An 11,536-nucleotide genomic window follows, 5' to 3' on the forward strand; every position below is an offset into this window, starting at 1 on the left:
CCACTTTTGCTGCCCGTTTTGGTGTTTCGGGGGAGGGGGTGCTAAGAAGGCGCGTTTGGCTCGAACATGGAAGGCAAGGAGGGTGGGCGTCCCTCCGGAGCTGGCTGGTATTGTGGAACCGGTCTTTGGACCCCACTCGCGGTGCGCAGACCACACGGAGGCTGAAACGGGGAAAATGCTCGAGGAAGCGCCGTCGCAACGAGCCCGCGCTGGCAGGGAGTCCCGCTGTGCCAATGGAATACCCTCTTCGGACGAACCGGGAAGCGGCTACAGCGAATCTGGCTTGCGCTCCGCGGGGCCGTGGGGCTTTAGGGCTCTGCCAACGCCCCTTTGCTGACTCCGCCCGCACCGCCCGGCAACCCCGAGGCCCACAGGCAGCCCCCGCCTTGCCGCCGGCGTCACCAAGTCACTGGAAACCGAAGCCGCAGAGACCCGCTGTGCGACTCGTTGGCGTTCTGCCCCGAACGCTGGGTGCCCGGGACCCTAACGCCTTCTCCACAGCTTCTTGCACAGACACTCGCGGGCTCCCAGCTGCGGGCCGGAGGGACGCAGGGGACCAGTCAGCTCCCGCGCGCCGCCCGTCTCCGCGGGTCTCTCCCAGGTCCCGGTGCGGGGCAGGGCAGAGGACCGAGAAGGCCGTTCTCCGACCCAGCGGGCGGGCTCCGCGGGCTCGGACTGGGCTTCGCGCTCCTCCTGCGGACCCGGCACTTCCTGGCGGAAGCCGACCGGTAGTAGGTGGGATTCGGCCATCCCCGGAAACGCCGAAAGCAGCCGCGTGGCACGGGGTCTTCGCTTCCTCCGCCGGGACCCCCGGGCGCCTCCCAGCTTGCTGCGCGGCGTGCGGCCTGCGGCGAGGGGGCCCATCCAGCCCGGTTGTCCTCACCCTCCTTCGGTCCCCGCAGCTGTCCTGGTTCTCGCCGCCAGCGCCTTCGACCCAAGCGCCCCTTTCTGGAACCTCTAGTAGCCTCAGTCCCGGGTGGCTCGCCTCCGCCCCCGCCCCAGCTGGGCTACTTCTCATGCAAAGCAGAGGGGTCGCAGCGGAGTGTGGGGCGGTCAGTGGGACCCGCCGGACGACAGCTGGACCCGGCTGCCGGCCCTTCCTCAACCCGAGGCCTGTCACCTCCCTTCGGTGGGCAGGAGGGGGTTGCCCCATTCATTTGGGGGTGAGAGAACCGTGGGACCCAGGTGTCGGGGAAAGAAGGCCCCTCCCACAGCAGACCCGCGAGGCAGGGGAGTTAGGGTTAGCCCAGGGCGCTCGCTCTAGGGCGTGGGGCTCTGTTCGTCCTGTCGTCCAGATGGCTCAGTAAACAGGTCCGCAGGAGCCAACCCTGGCGTCTACAGGGGGTCCGGGAGCGCTACGCAGAGTGCGCCTCTTGGCTCCTGACTCTAGGTTTGCAGTCCAGATTTAACTCCTCCACGGGGACAGCACATCAGACTAATCGTGGCTTTTGTTTTCGTTTCCATTGAGCTTTTATTTTAAAACATAATCGGTCGCAGGGACATGGAGAGAAAACTGACCAGGCTTTCTCAATTCGCCATCTCCGAAGCCGCTCAGCTCAGCTCTGCATTTAAGCCGATGTCCGTTCAGCGAAGAGCACCAACCTTCCCCCCTCATCTTCGCGGCCACACTTACCGTCTGCATCCTCAACTACACGAGCGCATTCCTACCCAACGTCCTTCAAGTCCCACAGCCCCGCAGCCACTTACACCGCCCGGGACCGGTACATTCTGGACCAGGTGCTGAAGGGGTCATTTTCACTGATAGCTCAGTGATTGCAGAGTCCTTTCCACCCTCCTCCCAGGCACCCCCGGATACGGCCCCAGAGGGCCCAAGAGGTGGCTTTCACAGTCCAGGTCTCTCTTCTTGAGAAGCTCCTTGACGATCATCCCCAGAGGGACCCTGGTCAGAACCCGGGTTGGAGAGAGGGTTCTGTGTCAGCCCTCCCCAGCTGCCCTGCAGTTTGGAGAGCCTGAAGGTGCCCCTCTCGAACTTCCACCTCTTTTCCTTCCCCACCCCCACCCCCCACCCCACAAGGTTTCGGATTGACGCTCGGCACTGGACCGAGCCTGCTCCGTCACCCTCGGCTGCTATAGATCCCAAGGGTGGTGGCCGGCCCTGGCCATTTCTATCCTCTCCCTTCGGCTCCAGACCCAGCCCAAGGCCCGGGTGATGAGACCGCGAAGGGAGGTGCCTGGGGCGGAGCCGGCTCCAGGAGGTTACCCCAGGCTGAGTACACACCCAGCTACCCCGTCCCGGAGGAGGGAGGAAGGAGCCAGCCCGGAGCACCCCGGGACTCTGCCGGTCCCAGAGGCCACGCAAACTTTGCCCAGACTCAGTGAGGCCGAGGTAAAGCAACGCAGGGAACCGCGTGGATGGGGTCACTCGGATCTGAGCACCAAAGTCTCCCTCCTCTCCCTCCCCTGTAGTTCTCTCTGGACTTAAATGGCCTTAATTTCACCTATCACTCTCTCATGGAAATGAGCTACTCCTGTGCAGTTCTTTACAGTTTGTATCACGGTCTCCCCTGAGCCGTATAGCAAGGTGGTGGGGCAGGGGTGTGGAAGAGAAGGGTACTATCTCCACTTTCCAGACCAGGAAGCCCGAGGTAGGGGGCTTGCCCGAGATCCCTAGGTCATCGCACTATTTAAGGTGAGAAGTTGTGGGGGTGGGGCTTGACACCTTCCTGCAGTGTGCACTTTGCGCCTGGCCCTGTTTTCTAAGCAAGGGGGCTTGGGCAGGTTAAGGGGGAGCAGGGACCGCCGGACCGGGAAAGGGCAGCATCCGGCAGCCCGGGGCGTCACGGTGTGTGCCTGGCCTGGGTAAACAACTCGAGCTTCCCACGAGCGCTGGGTGTGGGGTTTGGCGGGGGAGAGGCAGGGGGCGGGCGGAAGAGCGAGGTCAAGCGTAGAGATCCCAGATGCAAGTCAGCTCCGCGCCACGGAGCAAAGACGCGACGTGGATAATCTCCAGAGGGAGAGGCTGAGCTGAAGAACAGGAGAGGGAGACAGAGGTAGAAGTGAGGAGAGAGGGGCAGGAAAGGAAGATAAAGGCAGAAACCAGGGAAAAGATGAGATGGAGTGCGGAAAAGCAGGCGCGGATAAAGGAAGGAAACATCTGGTCACGGAAATGCGGGGAGGAGTGGAGGAAAAAAGACAGAAGAGAGACTCAGAGAGAGACCCGGCCACGAAGAAGGCCGGCAGGACGGGACGGGGAGCCGAGGGCCCTCGGAGGGGGCGTCCCGCGGGTCTGGGGGGCGTGTGGCTTTGGGACAGGCGCGCGTGCGGAGAGGAGGCGGCAGCGTGTTTGGTGGGAGACTGCGCCCGTGGAAAAGCGGCTCTGGGCAGGAATCCAACAAATAAATAAAACGTCTAAGACGGCGTGACAACAATGTGTATTTGGGTGCGTGCCCGTGTTCCTCTGTCTGCACACACTCACACCCAGTAAGGAAGACAAACGGGGCTCGTGCCTCACAGTAATTAATCCTCTCACTAATTGACTCTTTCCCCTTACCTAACGGCGGTGGTCACTGCTGATACCTGGAGAGAGATCAAGTGGGGCGAGACAGAGAGAACCCCAAAGCTAACGACCTTTGGGACTGGGATTGAGTTTTTTTCTGGACTTGGCAACTCTAAGCCCTGCTCCCACCCCCACTTTTGGGCAGAGTTCCATAGATGTTGCTGCCTTCCTTGCCCCTCCAGGTTTGGGGCGGCATTAATAAAGATCTCCTCAGGTTACGGTGCTGTGGTCACACACTGAAGCCCTTCTACTGCCCTCCACCTGGGGAGATCAGTTTCAGAAGCTGAAAGGCGCCCCCTGTCCCTGGGACGTTTCTCACCCCTCTGCAATACCAAAGCTCCTCCTCCCCTGTTGTTCCCCCCAGGGGCCCAGACCCTGCACCCTCTTCTTTCAGACTTGGGTTGAGAGGCACAGAAGTGCAGAGGGGCGCAGTTGCCACCTGGCAAGAGCGAGGCCTCCAGGGACAAAGGCGGGAAAGGTGGGCTCTATGCACCGTGGGAAGGAGCACCAAGTGTGTGAGAGGCAGGAAGGCGGGCATATCTCTGTGGCTGTGGGGGCAACAGTTCTGGTCTCTCTGTGTGAGTGCCGGGAAGGCCCTCTATGTTCCCTCACAGCACCGTCAGTTCTCAGGACTGGGGAGAAGAGGTGGGGGACTGGCCTGGGACGTGATGGTCCCCTGGGTAGCTGAGTTGGCTGGAAGGGGCCCAATGCTCACAGTCTGTCTGGTAATGCAGCTTTGAGGCTTGGGTTTGGGAGGTCAGTGTCAGCTCTCACCCCTGCCAGGTGGCAGCTTTGCTCTGCTGGCCTCCTTAGAGGCTAAAGAAAGAAATGCTGACATCTATAAACCACCCAGCCCAGAGAGAGGAAGGAGGGAGGAAGGGCAGCTCCCTAGAAAAAAAATCCACTCCCCCCCACCCACTAAACACATTTTTAATTGCCCCTTGGGAACATTTGTACATTTGACCAAAGCAAATCCCCAAGCAGTAGCAGCAACATGAGTCACAGGGGCCGGTGGTCCAGAGAGAGCTGGGGATCTGGAGAAGGGGAGGTGAGGAGAGGTGGCCGGCATGGGTGGGAAGGGGAGAAACATGCCTCCTTTCTCACCGTCTCTGTCACGCTTTAGAAAGAAAGTGAGCAAGAGAAATAAAGTTCCAGAGGAAAGAAAGTGAAGGGCATATAAAAGGCAAATCCAAGCCCGAAAGGAAAGAAAGTGAAGAAGAAAGAAAAAGGCAGGGAGGGGGGAGAGACTATAATAGAAGAGGGTGAAGGCGGCCCCAGGAGGCTGGGCCTCGTCCCAAACCATCCGTCTTCATTGTCTCCGTGTGTGCAAAGGCAACTCCAGCATAAGGAAAACCCACTATTGGAGCCGAGGCTTTATTTTATATCCTATACATCAGGAGGGAGGCAAAGCTTTATTTTCGCCAAGAGACAGATATTTTATTTCTCTCTTACGGTTTTATGTGTGAGAGATGTCAGGTTGCCACAATGGATGGCTAATGCATAGGCAAGAGGAAGCCGTGTTGGCATGCTGTGTGTCATGGGGTCTTGGGGGGGGTGAGCGGGCCTGGGATTTAGGGCTGATGGGACACTCTGGGGGATTTCTGCTAAAACATCTCTCTTCATAAATCCAGAAGCATGGTCAGCTCAACAGGGAGAAGAAGGAGTTTTAGAGGGAAAAGAGTTGGGCTTAGTAATAAATGAACACACAAAGGAACCGCTTACCCTCCAACAGGCACCACAGCCCCATGGAAATGCAGAGCCCCCCCCCCCCCGTCCATGCACACGAGTCCCATTCACAGGGAAGTATTTTCCTGACACAGTCCCAGCTCAGCGTTCCTGCCTTTCCCCATTTTATATTTTTCCACCCCCCTTCACCAGAAATCTTTTTTAACCTCCTCAGAGCCTTGGGGGAAAAGAGCTATTAATTTGCAAATCATCTGATCTGTGAAAGGATCAAAATGCCTGGTTCTCACTGCTAAATCCAATGTCTTGAGTGGACACAGAGGCACACACAAGCCCGTCAGGCTGCCAACCCTTGGGAGCACAGGTGCCAGATCTGAAGCCAAGAAAAGACTCCCTCTCCTCCTGGGACCTGCAGCCAAATTAAGCCTTAGATTCCAAACTGCATAATGTTCATATTTTTAAACCTGGAGAGAAGTGGGGAGATGAAGTGGGGCAAAAGAGGGGGAAGTTTGTGAATTTACATGTTCTATTCAGGACTCAGACTAATTGTCTTCCCCCTTCCCAGCCACCCCCACCCCTCAAGCCATTTCTTATAGGAGTTGCTTTTATTCATTTTCATGTCCTATTCTTTTCGTTTTGGGATTAAAATCTACTTGTTTAATATCTACTGCGGAGCAAAAACGTGACCATGCTCTTTCTGTCTTGTCAGAGGGTCAGAAGCAGCAGCACAGGATTCCTAGACAAGCAGTGTGGGGACCCGGCTCTGCTGTCCCCGGCCTCTGGTAAGGGCATTTATCCTTCCCGGGCCTCAGTTGTGTCATCTGGAACACGAAGGGGTTCGGCTAAATGATTGCGGAGGTCCCCTCCAGCTCTGACCTCCTCTGACCGAGTGAGATAATGTGTGAAAACACTTTGTGAACGCTAACACCGGACGAATGCCAGCGATCGTTACTACGATTCTAATCAATCCGCTTTTCTCCACATGGATCCTGGCTGTTTAGGGCCAGCAGGCAGGCTAAAGAGAGCTGAAAGTGAGAAAGCTTAGCAGAGATGGAAAAGATCTGTGCCGTGGACGGGAAAAAAAAAAACCCCTGCATCTCCAGAAACACTGTGTCTCTGTGTGCTCCCTGAGGCCTAGTGGGAAGGGCTGGGGAGGAGAAGCCTGACTTGAGATGACCCATTTCGGTCTACATGGTGGCAGAGTGTGTATTTCTTCAAAAGCGTTATTGGTCTCCAAGTGACTGACGTGGGAACCTGATGGGAAGGCGATTTGCAATTGTTTTTTTCCAGGAAGAAAAGAAAGAGCAAGGTATAGCTGATTAGCAAGTTAATTATTTCAGTACCCCAAGGGTTCCAGTGTGGTGGTAAGTTGTCCAGCCCTGGTATAATTTCACAGTCCGTGCATTTCCTGGTGAGCACGTGGGGTGCCTGAGTCTGTCTCTTTCTCCATCCACCTGCCTTGTCTCTTCCTGACATACCTGGAGAGATGGGCAGGGGCTGGGGAGGTTGATGGTACAGGGTGCACATTGGGCCACATTGAGAACAGGGTGGAGGAAGCCCAACTGATGCTATCTACCTCCGCTGAGTGTTTAATTATCTGGCCCTTTCTTCTTTTTTTTTTTTTTTTTTTTTTTTTTTTTGAGACAGAGTTTCGCTCGTTACCCAGGCTGGAGTGCAATGGCGCGATCTCGGCTCACCGCAACCTCCGCCTCCTGGGTTCAGGCAATTCTCCTGCCCCAGCCTCCTGAGTAGCTGGGATTACAGGCACGTGCCACCATGCCCAGCTAATTTTTTGTATTTTTAGTAGAGACGGGGTTTCACCATGTTGACCAGGATGGTCTCGATCTCTCGACCTTGTGATCCACCCGCCTCGGCCTCCCAAAGTGCCGGGATTACAGGCTTGAGCCACCGCGCCCGGCCCCTTTCTTCTTTTAAAAAACCTTTTGTTTAATAAATATTAATGAGCTGGTTATCAGAAAGTGGAGTTGCCAAGAGGTTATTCCCCCAGTCTTAGCATGGAAAGAAACTGGGTTTGAGGAGCCTTTCAGCCCCTCACCGCCTCCTACCCGCGCCTCTAGCTCTCCCGTGCTCGCCTTCCACAGCAGCTCCTCCAGTCTGACTTCAAGATTGGATTTCCCCTTGGGGGAGGGGGAGGGAGGGAGGATTGTGTGGTCAAATGGACACTTCCCCTCAGAGAGATAAGTTGGAGATGTGAACGTTAGCCTCAAGAATTAACAGCCTCTGCTGCTCTCTGCTCTCGGGGCTGGGAGGGCCAGCCCCCTGCTGCTCCTTCTGAGATGGATGAAGGCAGGGCTCCACAGTTTACTTAAGAGTGGTCCCATCTGCTTGGACTGGCCTTTCATAAGGGGAGGGATTTATGCAGTGTCCTTGTGCACAGACCCGGGATTTGGCTGAAAACCTTGGGCCTCTGAGAATATTACTGAACGCTAAAACGTTCAGCCACGGAGATGATTCATGATTTTGTTTGCATGGACAGGGTGTGTGTGTATGTGCATGCGTGTGTGTGTTTGTTGGGGGGGTGCACGCACACTGATGGGTGCTTTTCACCATTCTCACTTTGAATCCAAATGTTAGGAAACTTTTTTTCTTCTGTATTCACTCAGGAGACAGCCCATGGCGCCAGGCTCTGGAGAGCCTGCTTCCTGACTTCAGCGGGGTGAAGATGATACAATACTTTCTGGTGCTGACATTCAGCTGTCCCCCAAGCAGGTTGGCTGATAGCCCTGCAGGTCCTTGGAGAGGGGCCGGGGGCTGTCTAAAAAGATAGTTTTGATGACTGCTTCGTTGCTGGTGGCAGAGGATTTGGGGCAGGGGGTGGAGTAAGTCCAATTGCTATTTAAGTTGGACTTGGCCTTGTTTATTTCACAGTCCTAAAGGGTCTCCATAGAAGAAAAAGTAGCAGGACAAACTTAGAACGCAGAAAAGAAAGCATAGGGAAGAGTTTCTTGTCTTAATCTTGGTAGTGCTGTAAGCCCAGGGATGATTACAAACAGATCCTAGGGGACGGGCGCCGTGGCTCAGGCCTATAATCCCAGCACTTTGGGAGGCCAAGATGGGAGGATTGCTTGAGGCTAGGGGTTCGAGACCAGCCTGGCCAACATAGTGAGACCTCATCTCCAAAAATTAAAAATTAAAATGAAAAAACAAAACAGATCCTAGGGAACAGAGCTTTGAGATTCCCTGTGGGATCTTGGCCTGACTCCTGGGAGATGAAGAAGGTCCTGGGCAAGTTTGAAAAGACCTGCAAGTGCCATCTATTCAGGGGACTAAATGCGATTTCTTTTTACTGCCCAGGGGCTGGTAAGGAAGGAAGCATTTTACATTGTCAGCTTGTAAGATGGTCATTGGTGGTCCTAGCATCTTGCTCAGGTTCAAGTTTGGTCTTGTAGATGAAGACCCCAGCTTCTTGAGCTTCGTTTTTCTTTTCCTTCGGGCCATTCATAATTTAGCCAACATTCTGGCCCATTGGCCAGTATGCCTTTTGAAAGGTATGCTGGCAGGCCTGTAACCGTGTGCAAGGTTGTTCTCATCTGGGCTCCAGGAAGGATATAGTTTCCCCATAAGAAAGAAAAGTGGCAAGAGGCTGAGGTGGGAGGTCACTTGAGTCTGGGAGGCAAAGGTTGCAGTGAGCTGAGAATCACACCATTGCCCATTGCCCATTGCATTCCAGCCTGGGTGACAGAGTGAGACCCCATCTCAAAAAAAAAAAAAAAAAAAAAAAAGGAAGGAAGCAACCATTTCTATGAAACTTTTAATGAAGGATTTACCAATTTAATAAGTACAATAAGCACAATGCTCCTTTCCCTCCTTCTGAATGAATAACTACGTCACTCAATGTGAGAGTCTGCAGAACCTATAAAAAATGCTTTCTAGGCCGGGCGCGGTGGCTCAAGCCTGTAATCCCAGCACTTTGGGAGGCCGAGGCGGGTGGATCACGAGGTCAAGAGATCGAGACCATCCTGGTCAACATAGTGAAACCCCGTCTCTACTAAAAAAAAAAAACAAAAAATTAGCTGGGCATGGTGGCGCGTGCCTGTAATCCCAGCTACTCAGGAGGCCGAGACAGGAGAGTTGCCTGAGCCCAGGAGGCGGAGGTTGCGGTGAGCCGAGATCGCGCCATTGCACTCCAGCCTGGGTAACAAGAGCGAAACTCCGTCTCAAAAAAAAAAAAAAAAATGCTTTCTTTGGTGTCTCAGTTTTAACACATGCTGGGGCTTGGGCCTGCCTCTGACAGACTGGGGAGGAGTAGACACATTCCAGAGACCAGGTCGTGGAGTGTTATCTCTTCCCCCACCTCAAATCCTCACCCTTCACTTTATCTCTCCTTAGCATGAATGCGGAGAACCCCTAGGGATGTGTGAAGGGATGGGCTTTAGGCAGGTTTGGGGAAGGAAGGGGAATAAGATGAGCCCCAAAGAAAGACGCGGCCACTTGCAATTTTTAGATGACACTCCTTTGTCATACTTCTCCTGTGAGTGTATTATGTCCTACAAATTGTGCGTTTGTTGCAGTAAGCCACAGTGCATATGTGTGTTTGCCAAGTGCTGCTTGGCCAAAACAGTGTTAAATAAAATTGTAAGAAATGCTACCAAGGCCTTGCATGGGTTATTTAATTCTATCAATGATAAACAACGTTAATGTGTAGCATCTCGGTCCGCACAATATCATGTTTCATTTATATATGCTGAGATATGTTTAAGCATGAAAGATCGTTTTCCAACACGTGTATTTCCCAGTGATTATTTAAGGGAAGTGTGATAGAAACAGCAGAAGCCTTTCTCTCACATAAACCTGCACCCTGCAAACACAGACTGCCAGTCACACTTAGTCACACGGCCAGCCAGCCACGTACATAGTTTCATATACATGCCTTCACAGGTAAATGTAACTGCAGATTTTAGAAATGGAGATTCAGATTTCTGTACTGGTACACAATTCCAGATACATGTAGCAGCACACCCAGGCAGCTTTTCAAAGTCTTTGGTATATTTACACATTTTCTCACACACCTGCCTACCCTGCTGCATAAACGGACGCTAACACCAACATGCTTATCATCCCGCATGTGGATATTTATGTGTACACATGTTGGTACTCTCACTGCCAAGTGCTGATGTGCCCGGACGGATGTGTGCCCACATGCTGGAGACTGCTCTGCCCAGTCTCCTACTGAAATGTGCATCTGTGTGCATGTGCACATTTGCATACACACATGCACACTCTGGGGAGTACACTGACATTCACTGACATACACCATATGGCTACGGAGCAGTGACAGTTTTTGAACTGGGACCTGTGTGTTTGTCCTATGAACCTTGAGGCCTTCAGGATGGGAAGCCTGGAGGATCAGGGTCAAGATGCCAGCCTGTCTAGCCTCTGATGAAAATAATATGAAAATGTAGGAGTGGGAGAGGGGGTTGGGCAGCTGGTCTCTGCAGACAGAGATGCCTCCAAAGGAGGATCCACCTTTTATTTGCTCATTTGACAGACATGTTAGAGAGGTGTACAGGAGTCAGGATGCCTGACCAGCTTTTCTTGTCCTGATTCTGCTGCCACTTAGTTGTGTGGATCCAGGCAACCTGCTCTCTAGGCCTCAGTTTCCACATCTGTAAAGAATGGGCCTGGGGCCAGGTGTGGTAGCTCACGTCTGTAATCCCAGCACTTTGGAAGACCAAGGCAGGTGGATCACCTGAGGTCAGGAGTTCAAGACCAGCCTGGCCAACATGGTGAAACTCCGTCTCTACTAAAAATACAAAAATTAACTGGGTATGGTGGTGTGCACCTGTAGTCCCAGCTACTCGGAAAGCTGAGGCAGGAGATTCGCTTGAACCTGGGGACCAGAGATTGCAGTGAGCCGAGATCGGGCCACTTAACTCCAGCCTGGGTGAAAGAGCAAAACTGTCTTAAAAAAAAAAAAAAAAAAAAAGAATGGGCCTGGATGGGCAGTTCTCAACCTTGGATGCACAGTGGAATCATCCAGGGAGCTTTCAAAAAATAGAGATGCCTGGGCTCCACCCCAGACCAGTTAGATCAGCATCTCTGGGAGGTGAGTTCCTAGCATCTTACTATTTTTTTTGTAAAGCTTCCCAGGTGATCCTGTGTTCAACCGAGGTTGAGACCCACTGGCTGAGATGATCCGCAAGGCTCCTCTAGACCAAAAGCTCTATGCCTCGGAGGACTTTCTATACAAAAAGCACTGTGCTGGGTACCAGAGCACCCTGCTGAAATACCTACATTTACTTGTACAAGGTCATTAAAAGCTGTTAAAATTATTCTTCCCTCAGTTTAGGCAAAGAATAATTTCAAACAAAGTAT

The 11,536-nt window shown here is 53.4% G+C and overlaps 1 protein-coding gene across 2 annotated transcripts; it reads left to right on the top strand.

The window, feature by feature from the left end:
- The first annotated feature begins 233 nt into the window (after positions 1 to 233).
- Positions 234 to 9,809, top strand: LOC120366873 (uncharacterized). Of its 2 annotated transcripts, none has more exons than XM_074388062.1 (2): positions 234 to 5,982; positions 7,825 to 9,809. In XM_074388062.1, exon 1 carries the CDS (start codon positions 234 to 236, stop codon positions 1,305 to 1,307), a length of 1,074 nt encoding a protein of 357 aa, XP_074244163.1. In that variant the 3' UTR covers positions 1,308 to 5,982; positions 7,825 to 9,809. The 2 variants fall into 2 exon arrangements, with proteins under 2 accessions (XP_074244163.1, XP_039332601.2); XM_039476667.2 differs by lacking the exon at positions 7,825 to 9,809 and having other exon boundaries at positions 234 to 2,347; positions 5,910 to 6,815.
- Positions 9,810 to 11,536: the final 1,727 nt, after the last annotated feature.

Source organism: Saimiri boliviensis, chromosome 17, assembly GCF_048565385.1.
Source record: "Saimiri boliviensis isolate mSaiBol1 chromosome 17, mSaiBol1.pri, whole genome shotgun sequence".
NCBI classification, from domain to species: Eukaryota; Metazoa; Chordata; class Mammalia; order Primates; family Cebidae; genus Saimiri; species Saimiri boliviensis.